This window comes from Phyllostomus discolor, chromosome 6 (genome assembly GCF_004126475.2).
Source record: "Phyllostomus discolor isolate MPI-MPIP mPhyDis1 chromosome 6, mPhyDis1.pri.v3, whole genome shotgun sequence".
Taxonomy (NCBI): Eukaryota; Metazoa; Chordata; class Mammalia; order Chiroptera; family Phyllostomidae; genus Phyllostomus; species Phyllostomus discolor.
Genome location: NC_040908.2, coordinates 122,244,973 through 122,271,071, shown reverse-complemented (window position 1 = coordinate 122,271,071; position 26,099 = coordinate 122,244,973). Strand labels below are relative to the sequence as shown.

The window sequence follows — 26,099 nt, the reverse complement described above, 5'->3', positions numbered from 1 at the left end:
AGATATAGGCCAAGAGTACATGATTAATTGGAGGAACCCAGGTAGGGCTTGCCCGCCTGTGAGTGACTTGGTTGTTTTTCTTTCCCAGGAGGACAAGTGGCTGGAAGACTTCCACTCTGGCAGCTACGTACGTTTGGGGCTCTGGGAAGAATGTCCTCCGGATGGAAGGATTAGCCATCCAGGGGCTGGGATCAGACTCTGAAGCATTAGAACCCTGAAAAGAAAATGAAGAAATATGAAGTACAGACATTCACCACCAGGGGATACTGCCACCTAGTGCCACGTATACTCTCAAACCTAAGGACTTCAGCTTAGTGAGGGAACGTATCTGCAAAAACTTGTACAGGGCAACTTCGCTTGTGTGTGCACACCCTCTTCCAGCTCTAAGATGTGAATTTTGGTAATTTTGTATGCTTTGTTCCCCAGTGCTAAGGATTTTGTCATAATCCTGAAACACCTGGGAAAAAAGAATACATGTTATCGAGAAGAGTCTGAGATTAATATCATGTGCAAACTTTTCAAAGTGTGTGTACACATATATAATTTTAATTATATCTACTTAATATTTCTATATTAAATATAATTAATATTTAATTAAATATAGTATTTAATTATTTATGATATATTAAATTTATACATATATAACATTGATTCATGTAGGTATAAAACTCAAATCACTCATCTCTATACACCTATTTGAGAGAAACAAATTGTACACATATATTTATTTATATTTAAAAATAGTTCTATTTTGGGGTGGGTGGGCTGGGACGGGAGTAAAAGATAGAAAATTGTACTGCAACAACAACTAAGATAAAATTTTTTAAAAATAAATAAAACACCCAAACACACACAAAAAATAGTTCTATTTTGAACTATTTGGGGACATTTTTATCATTTTTCTTCTAAATATTGTTTAATTTCCATTATAATTTATTGTGTGAACTATTTTGTTTACCTGCACCTAAACGCCTACCAATATTAGCCATCTATAAAAAGAGATGTACATATAAGCATGTGTATTCAATGACACACGCCTCTTTCTAGCATTAGCTACTGTGTCTACCACAGGCACTGTATAAACCTCTCCAGTTCAAACTCCAGAAATGTCTGTGTATAAAAACCATACAATAGATCATTTCTACATAGATTTTACTTATGTGGAATGCTACAATTTCTTAATTCTTTGCCACAATTCAATTTATCTGTGTCAACTCATCTGTGGTTATTTCCTTCTTTATTTTTCTAAATTTCATTAAATTTAAAAAAATTAAACTTTTTCTTTAATTTTCAGCTCTGATTCTTTCATCACAGATTCCTTTAAAGGTAAATGTCTTTCTTGTAAAGCATCACTTTGGCCTCATTCTGTAAGTTTGAGAAATGGTATTTTTACTCACATTCACTGTTTAATATTTTCTAAGTGCCATTACGATCTCATCATGGACCCAGCATTAATTCTGAAATATTTTGTTTACCAGCTTCTATTTTTTCTTTACTCTTGTCTCATAAATTTTAGAGTGAATACTACTATAAAGGGTAACTGGCTCCGTAGAGATAACTCTAAATAAGATTGTTAGGAAATAAGCTGCCCTGCACAGGCGAAGCAGAGTCAGGTGGCCAAGGCTGATTTAGCAGTGTGACCTGGGACATCCCACTGAACTTCTCTGGCTGCTGTTTCCTTACTGGAAAACTGATGATCACAAAAGATCCTGTTTCACAGGATTAAAAGCCCTCATATTTTGCTTTCGCTATAACTTACCATTAGAATGAGACATTTAAAAAGAAATGTCTATGGCATTTTAGACACCTTAAATTAGTTAAGTGCCATCAATTCGTTTCCATGTATTAATCCTCTCTTACAGAAATGTTTCAGTGGCTTTCCATGTGGTTTCAGTGAGGTACCTGCAGTATGTTTCATTCTGCTGTTGATGTTCAATGCCTTTCTAACAGTATGGCCCTGGAGTTGCTCACTTGCTTCCTCCTTGATCCCTCCTTGATACCACCAAGGTCTTAAAGGTGCAGGGCAAATTTAGATGGCCAAAATGGAAGAGACTTTTACAAAGTCCTTATTTATACTATGATTAGGGTGACGGCATGTCCTGGTTTGCCTGGAACAGTCATGCTTATTATGTCAGTTGTCTCAGTATAATTATTATTATTATTATTAACGATTTTGTGTTTATTTTTTAGAGAGAGGGGATGGGAGGAAGAGAAATGTCCATGTGTGAGAGAAACATCGATTAATTGCCTCTTGCAAGCCCCCAACCCGGGACCTCACCTGCACCCAGGCATGTGCCCCAGACAGGAATCAAACCAGTGTCTTTTCGGTTTGCAGGACAAGGTCCAACCCACTGAGCTACACCAGTTAGGGCTCTGTATAGTTATTAATAGCATTCTTTTTTTGCTCTCCAAGTGTCTCAGTTTGGATGATAAATTTTATACTGGCCTTATCTACAATTCTCCTCCAAAGGTCATTTATATAATGAGCACATTTACTCAAAGTCTACTTTGTTCCAGCTGCCAGGAATGCATCACAGAACAAGACAAACAGGTTCCTAATCTCACAGAGCTTCCATTTTATTGTATAGCCAGAGCCACAGAGCTCTAGCTCCATTCATGACAGCTCCCAGCTCTGTGATACTGGGACCTGGCGGAGACACTGGACTGCTTCCACTGGTCCTTTTGCATTATTTAGCTCTTCCCCCAATGGAAGGGTAAATCTTAGACCAAGCTTCACTTATCTCAGCTCTCTGGGTCTCTCCCAAGGCTGTACTACAGGCACCTACTCCTCCTTTGTCTGCTCTAACTCCACCTTTCCTTCCCAATGTTGTCTTTTTCTCAGTAGCCTCAATAGGATTGAAGCTCAGTCCTGGGAAATGAAATTCTTTTGGTTATGTTGATGTTTGAAACTTCTAAAAATGTATAGTGTATAGAAGTACTATGGTGTAATGACAGGAGACCTGGTTTCTGGTCCCTACTCTGATTTGATTTGCTGTGTGAATTTGAACATGTAAATTTCCCTAAATTACATGTAAAATGAGATGGTTGGGGCTTGATACTCTCCAAGTGTTTTTTCATCTCTGGAATTCTATGACTCAGCTTTGTGTGATTACACAAGGTCTGCCCAGAAAAAGTCCAGCCATTATTGATATAATGAGAAGGGTTTGAGCAACATCTGTGTAACCTGGGAGCTAAGGAGAGTGGATTGGAATGAGCATGTGTGAACAATGACAACTTCATTGTACTAGTCAGTAGGGGTGGTAGATGCCATTGAGTGAGCGTGTGTACTGTGTGGCTGTTGCATTCCAAATGACTGAGTGAATAGAGCAATGAGTCTGCATCAAATTTTGCTTTAAACTTGAACATTCCTCCGTGGAAACTATTCAGATGATTCAGAAGCTGCAGCTATAGCAACTGGTGATTGACAGCTTCAGCACAACAATGCACCTACTCATGCATCACATCTCGTGCAGAAAGTTTGGCGAAACATCAGATCACTCAGGTGACTCAGCATCCCCTTACAGCACAGATTTGGCACCCTGTGACTTCTGGCTTTTCCCAAAACTAAAAATCACCTTTGAAAGGGAAGAGATTTCATACCATCGATGAGATTCAGAAAAATACTATGCGGCAGCTGATGGTGATTGGGAGGACTGACTGAGGTCCCAAGGTGCCTACGTGAAAGGGACTGAGGCATCATTGTCCTATGTACAATGTTTCATGTATCTTGTATCTTCTTCAATAAATGTCTTTATTTTTCATATTACATGGTGGGATAACTTCTGGACAAACCTTGTATCTTTATATTTGTGAGTGAATTATGGTGGGGGGCGTACTGGCTTAGAAAGATAAATAGAAACACCAGTATAAAGAAAGCAGGAGTCAGAATAGGCTTAGGAAGAAAAAACAAAACAAAACAAAACTAGGAAACTGGCTGAGAAAAGGGGAGGTAAACTGACTAGGTACTTATACATAGCCAGAAACCTACACGTCTCCTTTGAGGAGTATATGTGCATTGTGCGAGGAGAGAAAGCGGGAGAGCACATGAAATTGCAGAGCACATATCTAAGAATATAACTGGCTTGGCTAGGTAGTTGAGTCAGAGAACAATGACAGAGAGACTGTGAGTGAGTCCTGGGAGTTTCAGGTGCTAGAAGGAAGAGTCTGATGAAAGCTAGAGTCCCCTAATAACCTAGAAATAAAGTATGAGATTAAGTTTGAATCCCCAAAGAATTTCATTATGACTAAAGGGCAAATGGTCCAACAGCTCTGTGCACACTACATTGAAGGTTCGCTCACTTGGATCTTTCACATGTGGAAAGGGGAGTTCATTCTTACCTGTAAGTACGGGTAATGCACCCATTTATGTTTGTATTTGAATGTATGTGTGTTGATTTGTATCTGTAACTCGATCAAGCACCACCTTCCTAACCAGAAGCTGACAAGGGTGGGAAAATACTAAGTCCTTGCTCCACCATTGTCCATACCTGGCTCGGCACAGAGCTCACAGGGGCTGACGGATCCACCACGGGGTCATCTAAGGAGTCCAGAGAGGAGCACACACGCAGGAAGGCCAGGCCAAAGGACTGATGACGCGTGAAGGGTTGGGAACAAGTCAGGCGAAGTCTATCCCATGACTCACTTGAGGCGGGAGCCAGGAAATCATCTCAAGAGAAAGCAAATGAGAGGGAGAGGAAATGTATGAATGGGAGGGAGAAAGGAAGACAAGGTCAATAATGAGCAGGGGCAAGAAAAGGCAGGGACTATATAGAGTAGACTGCAATGAAAGGAATAATGGAGGTCATCAGTACCCCTCTGGCCTTGGTGCTCAGAGTTTGGACACCAAGTCAGAGCCCTCTCACACATCATCGTTTCTCCCTTCATGGTTCCACACCACTCCCAGCGTGAGTACATCCTCATTCTACACTTCTTCTGTAACCTCATCAATGTCTCATTTTAACAGGAGGTATTTGCAGTGCTGGGGTCTGGGGTGACCACTTACCAAATGGATTAGCTGAGCTGCACACGCCCTTCCTGGACTATGAGCCCTTGGCCTCTCTCACAGCACTACATGCCCTACCCACTCACTCAGAGCATCACATACCAGTACTACAAACCCTTCTCTCCTTCAATCCCAGCACTATCTAGTAGGACCTCATCTCCTCCACTTCATGTGCCCCTCTCTTATCACTCTTCCCTGACATTACAAACACCTCCAATTTAAATGCAGACAAATCCTAAATCCCCAGGGGCCAGGAATCAGGTCTTATGTTTCTTCTGCGGTGCCTAGTGAACACAGAGTTTTGCATAGAACAGAGCTCAGGAAACACTATATGCTTTATAACTATAATCATCATATAGTCTTCCGTCACTTATATAAACATCCATCCTATACTGGCATTTACATTCACACTTACATTTATACAAACAAAAACACACTAGTCATGAATGCGGGTTCTCCATCAGGCTTCACGAATCACGCTGAGTGTAAATATAAATCAAAGCTCATAAATATCCCAAGGTACCATGCATTCTCAGCATGGAGAACTCACTCACAAACATATCACATAGTTGTCCGCTCACTAACTACCATGCCCCCCAAGAGATATAACCAAGCCCCTGCAGAGTTTCCCTCCCACAGTACACACTTGCCAGCTCTCACGGCCGTCTATCATACTGCAGCTCTTTTTCTCATAATCTCTCTCCCTCCCTCCCTCCTTAAATTTCTCTCCCAATTCTGCTTTTGCCCTCCTTACCATCTTTAAACATGCGGACCCCCGAGCGGTTTTTCCCCTGCTTTGAATCGGTTAGAGACATTAGCATGGTTGCAGGGAGCAGGGTGACAAAAGGTCTATCCAGGGACCAGGAAGAGCGGCCCACATCGATCTGCAGGAAAGCACAGCCACAGTTACCTGGGGACAAGAGGTTGAGAGAAGGAAAAGCATTATTGGATGACAGGGGCTCCCCTGACTGTACACAAGGGAATCAGGGAATGGAGCTACTTGGAAGCTCAGAAAGGTCAAGCAACACAATGAACCAGTATGTGACGCGAAATAAGCCCTTAGCCCACTAAGTACAATGTGAAGGTTCGCCGTGCTCCTCTCAGCCAGAAGCCTTCCCCTGACTAAAGAGACCTGCTGCTTCCCTGTCCTCTGGCTCTGGCAGGCCATGCGAAACTCTCTCTTAAATCCTTGCTAGGGAGGATGTCCTGACATCTCTCTGCCCTGACAGAGCTGAGACCAGTGGTCTTTGTCAGCTCTATATTCCAGAGAATTCTAAGGCCAACATTTTCAACCCATAAACTTCCATGGAGCCTTCCCAGATTAGCCTGCAGAGTTCACCCCAGCATCCTCCTGACACTGATATTTAGAAGTGTTTATCGATTGTTCGTTGGCATTTATAATTATGTCAGTGTCCTAAGGCTTCACCCAGACCACTCAGATCAAAGGAGGGCAGGTATGTCGCACAATTCAAGGGGTGCCATTCACATTCAATTCTATGTGAATGGAGCCCTTGGAGTTTGCCAACACCACCTACCTGCTCCAAGGGCAAGGGCCACATCTCCCCTTCACACCAGTTATGGCTTATTCCACGAAGGCTAGTCAGCCAGATGGAATCGAGACATTATGGTGGAGCTTCAGAGGGAAATGCTATTCCAGTGCTCTCCTGAGGCCCGAGAGAACTCGCTCACCTACATCGATGTAGCCAATGGGCACCGCCCGCTCCAGCTGCAGTTCCACTTTGAGTTGCCCACTCTTATCTTGAGGGCAGCTGAGCCAAGGTCCCTTCTGGCTGTCTGGGTTCAGCAAGTTCTCCACAGGATACTTGGGATCCTAAGTCAGAGAGAGGAGAAATCAGGCACCTTACTGAGCCCAAGGGAACAAAGGAAGCCCATGACTGAGGGCTCCCTATACTCTCAAACCCTTCCAGGCATCTCAACATGACAGGAAAGGCACTCACTTGATGGAAGTCTGCAGGAACGCAGCTATCACGCACCCAGGGACTTACAGACACCGCTTACCACCCCTTCATTTACCACACTATCTCATTTAATCCTCAAAGCAATTTTAAGTGGTTACTATTATTTCTTCATAGTTAACAGATCAATAAACTGAAGCTTGGGTTCAGGAGTTTATCCAAGGCTACAAGGCCGAATAACCAACCAGAGTCAGAACTCCCAGGTTTCTAAACCCAGAGCTCTTAAGCACCGCACTATGCTATTTACCATTTATAAGGTGTTTTCACAGACATTCGTCTTCAAAGTAACCCTATGAGATAAAAAAGGCACAGATTTTTATTCTAAGTTTACACGTGATAGGTAGAAATAATGTGATTTATTCAAAGGCTGAAATACTGATGCTGAGATAGAAATTTTCAGTTCTAACCCAAAGTCAGATATTTTTGGTGAAAAGGCCTAGAGCAAGCCCTGGCTGGCGTAGCTCATTGGATTGAGCGCGGGCTGGGAACCAAAGTGTCCCAGGTTCAATTCCCAGCCAGGGTACATTCCTGGGTTGCAGGCCAGAACCTCCAGCAACCGTACATTGATCTCTCTCTCTCCCTCCCTCCCTCCCTTCTCTCCCTAAAAATAAATAAATAAAAATCTTTAAATAAAAAAAAAAAAGGCCTAGAGCAAACTACTTTCTCTCTCTGGATGTAAATTTCTTCATACATAAGTAGCGGGGGAGACTAGACTCATGGTTTTCAGTCTTGTTTTCTGTTTTAGTAGTAAAACCCTTTTTTTAAACCTTTGGCTTATACTAAAGTGTGTGTGTGTGTGTTTACAACAAATAAAAGCATATCCCTTTTTAAAGCAGAGTTTGGAGGTGCCTAGAGACATACATGTCTCTTTTCCCTTCAACTTCTTAAAGTAGGTCCCCACAGAGTAGTTTGAAAACCACAATATTAGAAGACAGCTAATGTTCTCTAGCATTTTATAAGGCTGAGACTGTGAAGAAAATCATTTAGGCTGACCATGTAGGTATGGAGGATAAAGGTAACTTTTCTATTTAACTTAGAAAAGGACTTGACACAGTAGTTCCTAAAGATCCTCTAAAGGTCTTTCTGAAATGTGCGGAGATGTTTTTGACTATCATAATGACTAGAAAGCATTATGTCATTAGGGTGTAGAGGCCATGGGTGCTGAATATTCCACCATGCAAATGATACTGCTATAAAATGCAGGCTTATCTGACCCAAAAGGCCAACAGCACTCCTTGAGAAAGACTAGGGTAACAGAAGGGGAAGAGTAGGGAGAGTGGCTACATGGAAAGGAAAATGACAGCAGAGGAAAGGGGGAGAAGCCCTTAATCACTACAGTGAGTCAGTGCTGGGTGTTGGCATCTAGCTCTAACTGGGATGATTGGGATTTCCTGAAAGTGGACTTTTAGGGTGGAGGCTGAGCTCACCTTTGCTGATGGTGGTGATATCCTCACAGGTCAGGGATGACCTTGAGTGTCCTGGTCTGCTTTCAATGACAGAGTGACTAAACTTCCCTTCTGGGAACCCTGATACAGCCTTTGGTCCTATAGCTTTGTCAGTTTCCTCCAAGCGAAGGGTGGGATCTGAGGCTGTTTTCTTGTTTATCTTTAATTCCTGGGAATACTCTCATGTGTCCTGCCTTGCTCTGGGAACAACCTGGGGCAAGAGGTGGGTTTCACCCCTTCAACTCTGGACTCCTGGGGAAGGGACAACGTCTCTCCTATTAGAATTGGAAATTTCCAGAAAGCGTAGCCAAGTCTCCTATTTTTTTTTTTCCCATTCCTTTTGGTTACCAAGAGAAAAAAAACATGCCTGATAATATACCTGAGAGGAAAATGATACCACGTGACTAATCTTCACAGGAGCCATGGTGGGCCCAGCAGCGGTCCCAAGTCCAAGGCAAGAATGCTTTCTCCTGAGATTTCTTCTGTCAGCACTTCAGCACTGCCTATGTTTTGATAGATGTTTTGGTACCGTAAGCTTCCAGAAGAGAAAAAATCCTAGTATTCCTGAAGAAGAGAACAAAAGAAAAATAAACTAGCCATGGCTGTTTCCCTGGTAACAAGAGTTATTTGCAGCCTACAGACTGTTACTGATTACCGCGACGTGTTTGGTGGGGATAGGGGCAGACAGCAGATCTACACCAACTGATGAACCAGATCTGAAACAGCTAGAATGCAACCACGGGGCAACAGAACAGCAAGAACAAAAAGATATATTGATGTTAATGTTGGGTTTATATGTAGTGAGGACATGGATTGTGCCTTAAATCATTCATCTCTACATGCTTAAGAGTCTGGCACATAGTAAAGATGTGCAACAAATGTTCAAGTAAATATATGATACAAGCCTCTTTTTTTTCTTCCCATAAAATGAAGCTTTCTAATTTAGCTTTTCATTAAGCCACTCCTCTACTAGAAAGCTTTGATGGCTTGCTGATATATGCAAATCTCTTGCTACATGGTAGGTACTTATTAATTCAGCTTGGCCCCTCAAACATGTACAATGTAGATCTCCACGCCTCCTGCTTCATCTCCTATTCCTATAATCACAGGATCTGTTTTACTTGACTATCAGTGTTTCATTTACTTATGTAATCTTAAAAGTTCATATGGGTATTTGTACTTTTGCCTTTTGCTAAACATTTTTTAAAAAGATTTTATTTACCTTTAGAGAGAAGAAGAAAGAGAGGGAAACATCAATGCAAGAGAGAAACACAGATTGGTTGCCTCTCGCAGGCACCCCAACCATGGACTGAACCTCTAACCCGCACATGTGTCCTGACCTGGAATCCAACCGGCAACCTTTTGCTTTCTGCTCAACAATTCCTTGGCTAGAGGTGTTTTAAAGTTGTGTGAGTATTTATATGTAGATCTCTCTCCAAATATTTATATCCTGCCCTTTTTACTCAGGTTTGTTCCCACCTGGCCCCTTAATGTAAGTCCACGACCCCTGATATACTCTTGGCTATAATGGTCTTCTTCCCTCCTTCCCACCCCAAAATATTTTTCTCACTTCCAAAATTTTGCTCATTCCATTGCATCTGCTTAGAATTTTTTCCCTTAACCACTTATCAAATTGAGTGCAACTTGGGTGCTAAAATGTCATCTCCACTCTGCTCAACAAGCTCAAGGTGATAGCTCCGCCCTCTCAATTCTGTATTACAATTATCTGGGTATATGTCTTTAAAAAAAAGACTTTATTATTTTTTTTAGAGAAAGGGGAAGGGAGGGAGGAAGATGGAGGAAAACATCAATGAGAGAGAACATTGATCAGTTGCCACTTGCTTGCCCCCAAGTGGGGACCTGCCCATAACCCAGGCATGTGCCCTGACTGGGAATCGACCAGTGACCTTTTGGTTCTCAGTCTGGCACTCAACCCACTGAGCCACATCAGCCAGGGCCGGGTATATGTCTTCTATCCCTTGATCAATTGTAAGCTCTTGGAGGACAGGCTTCATGTCTGACTCATTTCTGTACCTTCAGTGTACGAGGAAGAAACTTATAGTTCCAGATTAGCAAATAGATGATGACTGAATAAATGACCATACAAACTGAACTCCAAAGGACCAGCAGTCATCAAGTGCTCATATTGGGGTAGTAACAAACTCTTAGTGAAAGCCACATGAAGGTCAAGCATTCCTCAGAGGTCACATTCAACACGGTGCCAAGGCTTCAAAAAGAGAAGAAGGTAGGATGAGTTCTGAGTTACCATACTAGACCTTTAGATTAATTAGAGCTGTTTATTCCCATAATAGGAACTCACTGAACGTTCAACAATTTTTCCTATTCTCTGATAGATATTGGAAATATAAAAATAATTAAGATATAGTATGTTTGGAGATATTTCCAGTACTTATTTATGATTTAATATGAAAACTCCATCATCTTTTATCACCAACATACTGATGTACGACCTAGCCAGCCCCAAAACTACACTCTAGGCTCGGAAACCCTGAAATTGTCAGTCCTGGGTATTTCATTTAGTTCATATTTTGGGAGCTGTCTGGTAGGCACCAGGCCCAGTACCAGGTGCTGGACACAGAGTGGTGAATAAGATACATACAGTCTTTTTCATGAACATCACCATCTCTCAAATTGCTTGCAGTTATCCAAGGATTAGGTACTTTCTGACCGCTTTGCACCAGCATACACTGTTGTTCTTGTTTTTTAGCAACGGTGTTTTTACCCTATTTGTCTCCCTGCTAATTAGCGAGCTCTTTGAGGATATAGATTTTTTACATGTTCGCTATCCCCCACACCTCAGAGAGGTGCTGAAACACAGTAGGCATAAAAAAATAGCCATCAAGAAGAGTAATTTATTAAGTCAATATAATTTCAATCCGAATTTCAACAGAAGTTTCTGGCAAACATGATACTCATCAAAAATAAAGGGCCACAAGTTGCTAAGATGATTCTAGAAAGATAGATTAAAGAAGTGGCCCCGACTTCTGTTCAAGATGGCAGCATAGGTAAACTCAGCTCACCTCCTCCACAACCACACCAAAATTACAACTAAAATAAAGAAGAACTATCACCCAGAACAATCAAAAATTGAGTTGAATGGAAGTCTGAAACTACATAATTAAGGCAACCACATCCATCCAGACTGGTGTAGGGGTAGAGATGCAGAGACGTGGAATGGGCTGGTTCTACACCCACATGTGGAGGGATATCTCAGAAGAAAGGAGGAAGGGATATCTCCGGGGCAAGGAGTCCCAGCCCCACACCAGGATCCCTAGCTCAGGGTTCCAGTGCCAGAAAGATAAGTCTGCATAACTTCTGGCTGCAAAAACCAGATGGGATTTAGTCGGTGGAAGAAACTTCTGGAGTCCCAAGCAGTTCCTCTTAAAGACCACACACATGAACTTACTCAGACTTACTTCCTCTGAGCTCTGGTACCAGGCTAGCAGCTTGGAAGGCACCAGTGGTAATATAGGGAGGAACTGAAGTGTCTGGCATCAAGGCAAGAGCTGGAGGATAGCTTTTTCCCAGATAAAAAGGAGGGCAGAGGCCACTGTCCCTTTTCTGAACCCTCCCCACAAAGAGCCACAAAATAGGCATGAAGGTATCATATCTGAGACCCTATCAACCTGGCTAACACTGTTTGCCCCACCTTGGAGATCTCCTGAGACTGCCAACGTCCAGGCCTACTGAAGTTGAACAGTGACTTCTCTATATGAATGGCTGGTCTTGGCTCATGCTTCACAACTTCCTAAATCCTCTCAAACAAGCCACAGCTGGCCTCAGTGAACCCTCAGCCCCCTTACCTCTTGCTAAGTAGCCCCAGGACCAGCACTAGCAGCAGCCAACCTAGATTCACAGCTTGGCTTTGCCTGGGAATCTCCAAGCCCAGCACAAGTAGCAGCCACCTCACATTGCTTTATAGCTTAGGCGGGGGGGGGGGGGGGGGGGGGGGGGGGGGGTGGAGCACTGGGGAAAAACACAGGTAGGGGCTGACCTTGGCTTGTACCACCCAGAAAACCCCAGAGCTGGCACACTCAGTGGACAGCCACAAACCATGTTGGAACACCACCACCCTGCCCCTGCACAGCTGATCCTCCACAGAGGGTGGAGGTTGGTGGTCAGTGGTCACAGCCAGTCCTTGCAGCTGACTGGCCTGGGTAAATCTTGCCCATTGATCTGCCAACAGCATGAAGGATCAACTACAAGAGGAAATGTACTCAGCCTACACAAAGGGCACACTATGAGTACCCAGCTTGGGTGATATGGGAGGCTGTGCCACTGGATCCTACAGGACACCTACTACATTAGGCCATGCTACCAGGACAGGGAGTCATAGCAGTTCTACCTAATACATAGAAAAAACACAAGGAGGCTGCCAAAATGAGGAGACAAAGAAACATGGCCCAAATGAAAGAACAGATCAAAACTCCAGAAAAAGAACTAAACAAAATGGAGATAAGCAATCTATCAGGTGCATAGTTCAAAACATTGGTTAAAAGGATGCTCAAGAAACTTAGTGAGGACCTCAGCAGCGTAAAACAGACCCAGTCAGAAACAAGGGATGCACTGATTGAAATAAAGAACATATAGGAAAACAATAGTAGAATGGATGAAGCCAAGAATAAAATCGGTGATTTGGAATGTAAGGGAGCAAAAAAGAACCAATCAGAACAATGAGAAAACAGAACCCCCAAAACCAAGGATAGTATAAGCTGTTTGAGGGACAACTTCAAGAGTTCCAACATTTGCATTATAGGGGTGCCAGCAGAAGAGCAAGGAATTGGAATTGATTTGAAAAAATAATGGAAAAAAATTTCCCTGATTTGGTGAAAGAAATAGACATGCAAGCCCGGGAAGCACAGAGAGCCTCAAATAAGATGGATGCAAAGAGGCCCACTCCAAGACACATCATAATGAAAATGCCAAAGGTTAAAGATAAAGAGAGAATCTTAAAAGCAGCAAGAGAAGAGCAGTTAGTTACCTCCAAGGGACCTCCCATAAGACTGTCAGCTGATTTCTCAAAAGAAACTTTGCTGGCTAGAAGAGATTGACAAGAAATATTCAAAGTCATGAAAAGCAGGGACCTACTGCCAAGATTGTTCTATCCAGCAAAGCTATAACCTAGAACCGAAGGGCAGATAAAGAGGTTCCCAGATAAGAAAAAACTAAAGGAGTTCATCATCGCCAAACCATTATTATATGAAATGTTAAAGGGACTTATTTAAGAAAAAGATGACCAAAACTATGAACAATAAAATGGCAATAAATACATTTCTATCAATAATTGAATCTAAAAACAAACTAAGCAAACAATAACAGAGAGAATCATGGATACGGAGTTTTGATGGTTGACAGATAGGAGGGGGGTACTAAGGAATCAGTGAAGAGGTGAGGAGATTAAAAAGTACAAACACCTATGACAGAATAGTTATGGATGTAAAGTATAGTATAGGAAATAGAGTAGCCAAAGAACTTACACACATGATCCATGGACATGAACAAATGTGTGGGGATTGCCTGAGGGAGTGTGTGTGTGGAGGGGGGTGCCTGCTGAAGAGGACAAAGGGGGAAAAATTGGGACAATAGCATAATCAATAAAATATAATTAAAACTATAAGAAAAGAGAAGTGGCCCTGACTGGTGTCCCTCAATGGGTTAGGCATCATCCCACAAGTGGAAAGTATGCTTGTTCAATCCCTGGTTGGGAGGGTGTGAGAGGCAACCGATGTTTCCCTCCTTCCTGTCTCTCTCCCCTTTACTCTCTCTAAATATGAATAAATAACATCTAAAAAAAAACCAAGTAGAGTTCAACTCCTTTGAATTGCAAAGTCACAGTCATTAAAACGTACTGTCTATAGCAACAAGAATGTAGATACCAGGAACAGACTCATATAAATGGGAATTTGCAACCTGCTTAGTTGGTTTTAAGAGAACAGAAACATGATTCTGTCAGAAAAAAAGATGAAGTAATAAATGGTATTCAGAAAACTGGCTCACAATGTGAAGAACAACAAAAGTAAACTATACCTTGTAACGTATTTTAAGAATTATACTCAAATGAATCAAAAATGGAAACCCAAAAACTACTTTAAGTAACACAAAGAAGGTTGAAATACAAATGACTGACCAAAAGAAGGTATTTGCAATACATATAAACTTAAAAAAATTTTTTTAGACAGAGGGGAAGGGAGGGAGAAAGAGAGGGAGAGAAACATCAATGTGTGGTTGTCTCATGCATGCCCCCTACTGGGGACCTGGCCTGCAACCCAGGCATGTGTCCATACCCAGAATTGAACCAGTGACCCTTTGGTTTGCAGGCCGGCACTCAATCCACTGAGCCACACCACCCATAATAACTTTGAAAGTATTCAGAATTCCTATTTTTTTTAATGAGGTAATAATGCACTGTTTACCTCAGTAATTTTTTTTAAAGATTTTATTTATTTATTTATTTTTTTAAGAGAGGGAAGGGTGGGAGAAAGAGAGAGAGAGAAACATCAATGTGCGGTTGCTGGAGGCCGTGGCCTGCAACCCAGGCATGTGCCCTGACTGGGAATCGAACCTGGGACACTTTGGTTCACAGCCCGCGCTCAATCCACTGAGCTACGCCAGCCAGGGCTTCAGAATTCCTATTTTCAAGTACTACAAATCAATCAAAAAGGGGAAACAGTTCAATAAAATACTGGAGAAGATATAAACATACAGTTCACTTACAATAAAATCTGAATATTAAAAACCCATATTTAAAAAGTCTTCAGCCTCTCTAGTGATAAGGAAATTGCAAATACCTCATCTTTTAAGGCTGAAAAAAAATTAAAAGTTTATAATATGAAAGACTGGCAATAATATGGGGAAATGGACCTCCTCATAAACACTTCCAGCACATCTTTATTTTGACTAGCTATATTTTCTGTAGTTAGGTTATTTGAGCAGTGTAGCTGTAGAAACTCACGTGTGCAGACACATGCAATGTTTCTGATAGCAAAAAACATAAAATTCTAGTGTCCATTAGTTGAGGAACGGATGAATGAAATGCTATATATCATACAACTGAATACTATTTAAGTTAAAAGGAATACTTAGATGTAAATATACATAAATACGGACAGGTCTCAAAAAATAGCAACGTGAAAGATTAAGTTATAGGTAATACACAGAAAATAGCACTTATTTCTATTTACATAAACAAAATTAATACAATAGTTTGTATATACACACTTTTTTGAATGGGCTGAGAGAACACAGCTAATTATACTAGTTGCTTCTGGAGGGGATGGAAGAGTAATGGATCTGAGAATAGAAGACAGATAAATTCAACTTTTATCTGTTTTTTATCTTTTTTAAAATGAGGAAGCAAATAGATCACGATGTCAATAGTCAATTTAGGGTAATGTTTATAATACTCTATATTAAGTCTCACATAATAAAAACAATACCCATTTAAAGTAAATGAGACGGATGTAGATGGTGTAAATATTACCCTGTAACTTCCTTAAGGCCCTCAAATAGTTGTCTGGCATTCTAGACCTGGTGAGCCCACAGGTCATCCCAGCCCTGTTCACCGAATAGACCCAGGAGGAACGCCTAGGAGGCGTGGGCAGGGAGTTTCCAGGTGTCGGGTCCGGATGCACAATTAACAGGGGTAAGAAATGAATTACAGTACTAACCTATAAGTTGGGGTGCAGCACAGTGAATAAGGTATATAAGAAGGGGGAAAGGTACGAGTTGGAGACTTAAGACGTGGGGTAGGAAGAGTACCGAGATGTGTGACCTGGCTCCGGAGACGTGAGCACCGAAGAAATAGTTTGGGTGTCTTGGAGGTCCCGCAAGGCTCTTCAACATCTGGAGCCTAAGCCGCGCGGACACTTCCACAGCTCTTCGGAACCCGCTGTTTTAGCCACTCCTTCTGTTTTTCGGCCAGTACCCTGCCACCAACAATCCCCAACGCCCGTCGCTGGGGACAATGAATCTCGAAGAGGCACCGCGGCCTCAGATGGTGGACCACAAACCCATTCTCCCGCCAATTCGACCCTCTGAACTCCGCCTTCTGACCGAAGCGCGACTCTTCCGCTTCCCGAAGCCCGGAAATTCGTCCTGGGGCCTCAAGAAGTCTCTGTTTCTTAAAAAATGACTCCCACTGAGGCAAAATGACGTGTGCTGTGACCAGTAAAACCCAACCACGTGTTAGCTGTATATTCTCAGTCAAGACAAATCTCCCCTCTAGAGAGAGGAACTGAAACTTCCGGGTCAGATTCGATGCATTCTGGGAAATGTAGTTCTTGGCCTCCACGCTTCGCTCTTCGATGTCTACAGTGAGGGAGCTTCGCGAAAGCTGAAGGTTTATGGGTCCTTCTTTTTGTTTCTCCACAGACGAGAATTGTTGAAATATTTGCCCCTAAAATAATACAAGCCCAATTTCTCATTTTCCAAGAATGTCCCCCGCCCAAGCTTGGAAGTACAGGGGAATTGTCCTCCTTGACCTTTAAATGAGTAGCAGGTATACGGTCTCTCAGTCCCTGTCAGGTCTCAGCTTGTCTTGACGCCCCGCCCCCTATGCGGGAGCCTACGCCTTCGATTGGCTAGAAGCCCTTGAGCGGCGGAAGCAGCTGGCTCGCGGGCGCACGGGGGAGGGGGAGAACTAGGAACATGGCGGTAGTGGTGGAGGTGCAGGTTGGAGAAGGTATTCCCGGGAAACACGAGCTGGATGAGGTAAGAGCTGAGAGTCAAGGAGAGACTCAGCTTGAAACTGGAAGAAGGAGAATGGAGGAAATTCATTGGGAGTAATTCATTTCATAGGAGAGACGGGGTCCAGAGAGGGAAGGAGCTAACTGGTGGGCGGATGCGCGGAGAGGGAAATCTGAGGTATACTAAAGTCGGGTACTGGAAGGTGGTCTTGGGGGTGGAACACTTGCAATAATCTCAGGCGTGGAGGTGGAGGACAGAAGAGAAGCCAGAGGGCTGGTGGTGTAAAATTTGAGATTCTTGGCTGGGGGCCCTAGGGTAGGACTAAAGGGCTGAGAAGGTAGCTTGAGTTGGAGGGGCGTGGACTTCGTCAAGGGAGGGTTGGGCTTTCACGGTGGGAAAAGACTAATTTGGTTTTTTGGGGGTTGGGGATGCCGACCCGGGAAGAGTGCTAATCTACTAGTATTATAACTTCTATGTTTTTTAAATTAATCAATTAGTAGTTTATCCATGATTGATTCATCATTTATATTTGTATTGCATTTTTTCCATTTGAGTTATTTTTACGTAAGAGTTATTTTAGTTATCCTTACAGTCTAGGAGATTGTACATAATGTATGCTTAGTAAAGTTTGGATCAACGAATGAAAGAACGAATGGATGAATGAATAATTGTGTACTAGGATTCTTCCATTCATTCATTTAACAGGCATTAAGTATCACATTTGTGCCTAGTCCTGGGCTAAGTGATAGGGACACAAGGGGCCTGTCCCATGGAAGAGCCCACAGTCTAGCAGTGGAAGACACACAAGACTAGTCATTGCATCAGAACTATACTGTAATGGTGGCACTGAGAAGAGGGGACACATTCTATTTGGGCTGGGGAAGGATTTCCCAGAGGAGCTGAGTGTTAAAGGATAAATGAGCGTGTGCTCGCGCGCTCTCTCTCTCTTTCTTTCTTTCTCTCCCTCTCCCTCTCCCTCTCTCCCTCTCCTAGACCTATGAGTTCTTTGAGGGTGAGCTTCTTGAGGGTATATGTCCCCTCTATCTATCTAATATATACTTAACAACTGGTGTGTTCAATTACCAGTGGTCCTTGAAGGAATCAGGAGGAGAAAGGAGATACTGAGTTTGAAGGAAATGAAAAACTGGAGAAGCAGAGAGAAGGTGAAAAAGGCAAGGGAAAAGATCCTGAGCCAGAAGATGCATAGGAGTGCCTGTGGTCTTACATATGACAACATGTGGACAACACTGAGGAACAGGAGGAAGGAAAATGATCAGAAATGGAACCTGTGGAATGTCTGCAGGATCAGAATCTTAGAGGCCCTGGCCTTGTCGTGGGTGGTGGGGTGGGTGGGGAGAATTGAAGACGAGGCCCAGAGAAAGAGATTAGAAGTGGACTTAAAAAAGCAAAGACTGTTGTTTGGTGGTAGGATGACTTGGAGGATTTGGTTTACTTGATTGTGATCATGAAGGTGGGCAAAGGAGACTGAGAAACTGTCGGGTGATGAGAGCAGGGGCTGGTTTTTAAAGAAGCTTTTAGTACCATACCTCCCAATTACTAGAGACTAGAGGTGTTTGAATACCACTTGGTGGGTGAGGTGGTTGTGAAAATGACTTCCAAGGCCCTTAAGTTTCTGTGATTACAGTTGGCTGCAATTCAGAGATATATTTGAAAGTGCCTTGAAAAAGGCATATATACTGTGTTGAAGTTATTATATATGGTTTGTTAGTCTTGTGATCTCCTTTGAGGGAGCCTGATTTTAGCTACATATATCAGGTTTATGATGAAGACACTTTTGATTTTTCTTCTTAGGTTTTCTTCCCTAATTGTTTTTAGAACTTAAGAGCATCTAGTAGTGCCATGCCTAGGGGTCAACCTTACGTGTAACCACAAGCATTCATCTCACAAACTTCTGTTACTTGTTACTGAGAAAGAATATAATTTGTTGTCTAGAAATTTTGTGTAGACTGGTTCTGTCCTCTGTGTTTTTAAGAAAGTAACTCTGAGAAGCAGGACGAGTCAGTCATCCCTTCAAGCTCCAAACTCCCCCCTCAAAACAAGGGTCTGGTCTGTCAGACCATAGTTTTTGAGTTTCTGCTAATGTCTTCCCAGGTGTTCTTAGCATCCTTAACTCGAAAGAATGTGAAACCCATCTTTCAATTTGTAATTATGAGGATCCATGTGTTATGTACTAGGAAATCAAAGATGAGTAAGACAGGATCTTTACAACTTACAGAATAGTGAAGAGACATGCAAATAGTCCTTTACAATATGAGATAATTGTTATTCATAGTGGAAGAGTGTAGCAAATTCAGTGAGGCACAAGAGACAAGCGCTTCCGTTGGCTAGGGGAAGTTAGTGAAGTCTGTATGATAGAGGTGGGTTTACAAAGAAGCAAGGATTTGCTTGTGGCATCAGAATAGCCTTCCTGTAGCACTTTCTGCTTGGTAGGGACTGGACTGTGGAGTCCAGATTATAAAAGAGTAATTGGATAGCCTAGCAAAAATGCTTTGATATTCTTTGTCACTCCTTTGGAAAGATTGTGCATGCTATGGTTTGTCCTTCAGAATGTTGTACCTATATTTTTCAATATCAGATGCCGTTAGTATGATAAGTAGGCTAGAATGGTGGCTATCAGTTCATCCACTGTACTTTCCTCTTCTTTTGTGTTTTTCATTATTCTCTAATAGTTGAGGTAGTTTAGGCTTTGCTAACTGATTTTCCTGTTTTAGAGAGGTGGATAGAAAAGAGGGCTTAGGAAAAGAGCTACCAATAAAAAGGGCTATTGTTTATCCTTACTGTAAACCAGCCCCTGTTTAAAGCCTTTTCCTTTGGTTATTTCATTTATTACTAACAGTAGCTCTGTCAGTTAGATGATATAAACCATATTTTATAAGTGAGGGGTCTGAGGCTGGAGGGGTTAAGTAACTTTCCTAGAATTCCACAGTTTGTGAGTGGGGAAGTACAGATTCCAACCCAGGTCTGCCAGTGCTGTACTGAACTTAGCCCATGAGGCACTGAGCACCTGGATTCCTTTTTTTTTTTCTCTATTATTGTGCTCTAGAGGTAGGTAATTTAAAACTATGGTTTCAATTATATGTGAAAATTGATACAGTACATTTAGTAACTGACTGATTTGAAAGAGCATTTTTAGTCTCTCATTTATGAGGTGAGTTATTAATTAGTAAGCTCTATTTATGATCAAGGCATTTAGATTCAGAATATTTGAGACATGCCAACAGCCTTGCAACTACTAAGTGGTATCACTAAAATTTAAACCCGTTTTTATACATTCCAAAGTGTTTGTTTCCCCTCAGGTTAAAGACCTAAACTGCAGACTCATCTTACTAAAGTAAACTACCCCTTTCTTTATGTACAAAAGTTCCATCTCCAAAACATGCAGCAGCATTTCATTCTTCACAGGTTCAAAGTGGAGGCTAACAAAAGGAATATTGTTTTTTCTGTACAGATCCTTCAATTTACTGATAATTTGATTTTGTTGAACCCTTGGTCACGAGGAACAATTAGCCCAGAGGTAGTTAGGAAGATGAAAAATGGGTCTAGCCAGCTTAGGCTGGGTATTAAACAGGCTACGATGACTGGCCAACCTCAGTTCTTTCTCTCAACTTACCATCCACAGGGTGCTTGAACTATAGCCTGGGTACCAGCTAAGAGGCCCAGAGCAGATTCAGATCTGCTCTTGGACACAATGAGTTCCTCCCAGAAGGGGTAGCTGGCCAGCTCCTGAGAGAAATTGGAGGCATCATTTTGACACAGAGAGAGCTAGGTTGGAACCTAAGGTAGAAAAGCATTTAAACATCCAATCAGGGCCAACCTGTCTGCCTACCCAGTGCTTGCAAATTCTGGATATGTCCACTCTCAGTGCTTGTTCATCTGCCAAAATGATGTGATATCATGCAGATCAGTGAGTAGTTTCCAGCTCAAGCTCAAAGCAAGTATTCTAGCCTATAACTAACTTGAAGTATTATTGCTTCAAGTGCATAATTTACCTCTCCTGGGCTCTGTTTTATTCTTGCTAAAAGAGGAAGTTGGACTAGATGGGTGGTTTTTAAACCTTTATTTAGTCACGAAACCCTTTATTCAAACAAAATCTCATTTTGAAACCTATAGTCCTTGAAGGGACTCAGAATGCCTTTCAAGGAGCTGTCTCTTACTCCTGCTGATTGGGTGACTTTATATTCTTTCAGATCCCTTTTACTTCCCCTAGCCCTGCCCTGGCAACCATTATTTTAATTGTCTGTCTCACCCACTAGACTGTTAACTACCTAAGAAAGCTGAGTCCAAGTCTATTTTATTCATTGTTTTAGTCTCTTCACTCAGCATGGTGCCTGATATACATGTATACATCTGGCATCTAATAAGTGTTTGATAATTATTATTTTTGAGTAGTAGTGATAATAGCTACCATTTAGCAAATGTTTATGGTATGCTAGTTCCTCTCCTTAGTAGTCCATACTTTTTTTTTTTTTAAGAGAACGGGGAAGAGAGGGAAAGAAACACTGGTATATGAGTGAAACATGAGTCAGTTGCTTTTCACATGTGCCACAACTGGGGACTGAGCCTGCACCCCAGGCATGTACCTTACTGGGAATCAAACCAGTGACCTTTTGCTTTGCTGGATGATGCTCAACCAACAGAGCCACACCGGCCAGGGAAGTACATACTTTTTGATTGAATGTTTATTACACCCCCATGAAAAATGAACTGTTAGATTAAATTATATCTAAAACTTCTGATTACTCTCAGGTCTTTGTTGGTGCTGTCCTGTCTGCCTAGAATACCCTACAAATACCCTACTTTCCTTTCCCTACAAATTCCACTTGAACTTTAAGGTTGTTCTAGCCCGGAGCTCTCTTGGCTTCTGGAACTATTTTGATCTATACCGATAATTTATTTCCCAACATTTTATAATTTTTCTCTGTTCATTTATTGTCAAACTTTTCTGAAGTACCTGCTGAGTGCCAGGCACTGTGCACTATACCTGATAAAACCAAGATGGATGAGGAGTTCACAGATGAGCATAGGTAGATAAATAAGTACAAAAATGTGTCACAGGTGCTGTGATATTGGGTACATCAAGGATAAAAACGGCAGTCCATGTCATATCTCCTCTTCCTAGCTAGACTGGTAAACCCCAGAAGGCAGAGTGTGGTAGTTCTCATCCTTGCTTCTTTAAGTAGTAATCACTGCTTTGTTTTGTGTTTTGTTTTTCCTCTTGTGGGTCTCTCCCTGTAGACATTTGGTAAATGTTCCTTGTTTCCAGGGGTTTTCTTCTCTAGGGATTGTCTGTGAAAGCCAAGATCTTATTGATGGTTTCAGTCATGTGTAACTGAAATTTAATCTTGGATATCTGACCATATATTTTGTTTTTCTTTTTCTTTTTTCTTTTTTAGAAAGAGAGGGAGATAAAGAAACATCAATATGTGATCGATCGATCAGTTGCCTCTCACACGCCCCTACTTGGGGGCAGTCCAGGCATGTGCCTTGACTGGGAATTGAACTAGTGACCTCTTGGTTTGCAGGCCAGTGCTCAGTCCTCTGGGCCACACCAGCAAGGGCCTATTTTGGGATTTTTTAAAAGGCATATAAAATGAGTAGTAGCATAGTATACTGGGGAAAAAAACTATAATAGTAAACAATAGGCCTAAGTTCTAGACTAGAAGTAGCAGATTTGTTTTATCTCAGAGATAGCCAAATGATAGTAGATGCTTAGAAGGCTATGTTGAGAAGGATTCTGAGGCCAGGGTTCAGCAAGAGAGTGCTAAAGGTGAAATAATATGGAATACTTGCTCTGTGCCAGGTCCTTCATAAGTGTTTTATACACATTTTAATACTACAGCCTTATAAGGTTGGTACTATTATGGTTATCCCCATTCTACAGATGTGGAAACTGAAGAATAGAGTGTTTAAGTGATTTGCTTAATGTCATACAGCCATGGGACAGTGCTGGGGTAAAAATCTAAGGCTCTAGTACCTGTGCTCTTAATCGCTCTGGGCATTATGAGTACTATATGCTTTTCATACTGTTTTACACTAGACATTTCTAAATAGGACTTCAGAGGTGATTTAACTGGGGTCATGCTGTCTCTCTCTCCCTTAAGACTGGATTCTCCTTGAAAGTCCTATTTATACTTATATCCCTGGTGTCAGGCATAGAGTATGATTCAATAAATGTATGAAGATACGAACTCATGAAGGATTCCAGCCTGTCTGTACCTAGGTTCTTTATCTGTACATGAAATGATTGGTTTGGAACAGGTGACCTTAGAGGTCTTGAACAGCTTTGAAAGTCCTGGATCCCAGTGGTTGACTATGCCTTATGTTTCCTATAGTTCCTCTCAGGCATTCAGTAAATACTAGTGAATGACTGAACAAAGGTATAATTATTGTTAATAATCTGTGCTAATAATATTGGATAAGAGAAGAAAAATGGTGATAGGAGAGTTGTAGATAAAAAGGCCACTATATGACCTCAAATTCCATAACCATTAACTTTTTTTTTTTTTTAGATTTTATTTATTTATTTGTAGGGAGGAAAGGTGGGGGAGAGAGACACACACACACACACACACACACACACACACACATATCAATGTGCGGTTGCTGGGGGCCATGGCCTGCAACCTAGGCATGTGCCCTGACGGGAAATCGAACCTGCGATGCCTGGTTCGCAGTCTGCGCTCAATCCACTGAGCTACGCCAGCCAGGGCCATAACCATTAACTTTTTATGTGGAGTCTCACACTCTGGCAGAAACAGGTCTGCAGACAGTCTTCCCTGTTTGGTTTCCCATTACAACACCTCCCATCCCCTGCTCACTCTTGCTTTCTAAGTCACTTTTTTATTAACCTTATGAGTTAACTTATCTAATTCCAGAAGGAGTTTAAGGTGTCATCTGATCAATAAATGGGGATTGGAGAGAGAGGAAGGTGAAGAGAAATGTTCTAACTCCTTGAATGAAGGGGTCATCTTTCTCATTTCTGTACATTCCTCAGTGCTTGGCACATAGTAGACACTAATATATTGAATAAATGAGAATGTAGATACAGATTCTGCTCAAGATTAAGGAAGTGTTGACTAAATCCAAAGTTAACTGACATAAATAGCACTTGACAAATATTTACTTATAAACTATTTATGAAGCGTTTTCACATTTTAATTAATGCCACATTGCTTCTTACCAAGGAGTTATGGGCACAGAATCTGAGGCCCTGCTTTCTGCCACCAGAGCTCCCTATACAGGTTTCTGTCAGCACTTACCATGTGGCATTGTTTGTCTCCCCCATTAGGCAGTGAACTCCTTGAGGGGACAAAATGATATCATTCTTCATCTCTGTGTTCCCAGCACCTAATCTCTCACAGGAGCTAGAATAGGGTAGATATTCAAGTGTTTATTGAAATTGAATCTTAAATCTAGTCCATCTACCCATATTGAACATCCCCAGCAAGTGCTCACTCAGTCTGTGTTTAAACCCTACTAATGCCAGGGAGCTATCATCTTACAGTAAGTCTGTTCTCTGTTGAATACCTCTGTTGCAGAATTCTTCAAGTGGTACCTTTTCCCAGATCTTGCTTCTTTGCATCTTTGACCCTTAGACAGGTGCAGGTGCTGCCAGAGAATGCCTCTGGAGAGGATAGGCTCAGTCCACCTGGAACTATTTGGCCTGAAAGCCAACCGAAGAAAATTCATCTGGTGTCATTCCTCATCTCCACTTTATTTCTTTGTGTTTTCCCTTCTTGAAGTCATTTGTTATCTCTCTGCTCCTCAGAGGAAAATCTGTAGATAAACATAAACTCATTAGTTCCCTCTGAAGTGCAGCGTTCCAAGAGCATGGCCCTCTGGGTTCTCCAAGCCCTGGAGGGGCTGGAAACAGTGGAAAGAACCAGGATGGGAGCCGTAAATGGACACCTCAGGAACAGACAGATCTGGACAGACCTGCTTTACAGGTGGCAGCTGCCAACAAGAAGTATTAGAACAAATGATGCTGAGTTAATAAGTCACCTCATTCTTAAAAAGAAAAATCAATAAATAAAGTGCTGCTTTCCCTAGGGAATGCAAAGTATAGCCATGGGACTTTTGGCCCTGGGCAACTAGAAAGAAAATGCAGACAGGGGAAGCAGAGAGCTGGAGGCAGGGCCACGATTTGTGTTCCCTCTGCCTTTTCCCCTTCTGGTAGGGTATTCTCAATAACTGAATGTCTCTGTTACTTAAGAGGTCTCCAGTGACATTTTACCCCCCATATTGCCCATGGGATTGAGCCTGACCTTTTCTTGAGTCTGTTATTTAGTGCCTTGCAGCAGTCTTTTCTCCCTTTGTTCTAATGATGACAATAATAGCTAACTTTTTTAGTGTCTGCTATGTCCCAGGCATTATGCTAAGCATATTACATACATTAGCTCTTTAATTTTATTGGAATATTATTATTATCTTTATTTTTCAGATGAGGAAAACTGAGGCACAGCTAAGGAATTTATTCAGGTTGCATAGCTTGTAAGTAGGACTAGGATTTAAACCTGGCAATGTGACTTCATAATCTCTATTCTGGTGTATTCTATAATATGGATTCACTGTTTTCAAAGTTGACTGTATATTTACTAAGCATTTAATTATGTCAGATATTTTAGTTGGTCTTGGGAATTCATATGTGGTTAAAGAGACCTCCTCTGCTTCAGAAGAGTTCATGTTCTAGTGGGAAGAGGAACCCATCAAGTGACAAAGACAATATAGTGTGATGGGTAATGTACAAGGTACCACAGTTACATGGAAGAAAGAGTGCTTAAGTGTATTGGGGAGAGTTAGAGAAGACTTCAGAGAGGATATGACATTGGACTGATTCTTAAAGGAGGGGTAAAAGTTTACCATATGACTAGCAAGCCTGTTTACGCCATTGTAAAAGCATGTACGTGAAGGAATGAAAGCATGAAATCTTTAATCTTCAAGCATACTATT

General features: G+C 41.8%; 2 protein-coding genes across 5 annotated transcripts in view; one reads left to right on the top strand and one right to left on the bottom strand.

Moving 5' to 3' along the window:
* The window catches only part of LOC114500270 (short transient receptor potential channel 2), a 38,838-nt gene extending 21,909 nt beyond the window's left edge, over window positions 1-16,929 (bottom strand). The window contains exons 1-6 of one of the 4 annotated variants that reach the window (XM_028516918.2): window positions 16,203-16,929; window positions 8,803-8,987; window positions 6,692-6,833; window positions 5,757-5,912; window positions 4,488-4,666; window positions 132-214 (exon numbers count right to left, since the gene is read on the bottom strand). In XM_028516918.2, coding sequence (XP_028372719.1) covers window positions 132-214; window positions 4,488-4,666; window positions 5,757-5,912; window positions 6,692-6,833; window positions 8,803-8,847 — 605 coding nt within the window. In that variant the 5' untranslated portion in view covers window positions 8,848-8,987; window positions 16,203-16,929. The remainder of the gene's footprint in view (window positions 1-131; window positions 215-4,487; window positions 4,667-5,756; window positions 5,913-6,691; window positions 6,834-8,802; window positions 8,988-16,202) is intronic. The other 3 variants (XM_036028876.1, XM_036028875.1, XM_036028877.1) reach the window with 3 other exon arrangements.
* A 120-nt stretch (window positions 16,930-17,049) lies between these two features.
* The window catches only part of RNF121 (ring finger protein 121), an 81,733-nt gene continuing 72,683 nt past the window's right edge, over window positions 17,050-26,099 (top strand). Inside the window, exon 1 of the mRNA XM_028515681.2 lies at window positions 17,050-17,153. Within this exon, the coding sequence (XP_028371482.1) occupies window positions 17,091-17,153 (63 nt within the window). The 5' untranslated portion in view covers window positions 17,050-17,090. The remainder of the gene's footprint in view (window positions 17,154-26,099) is intronic.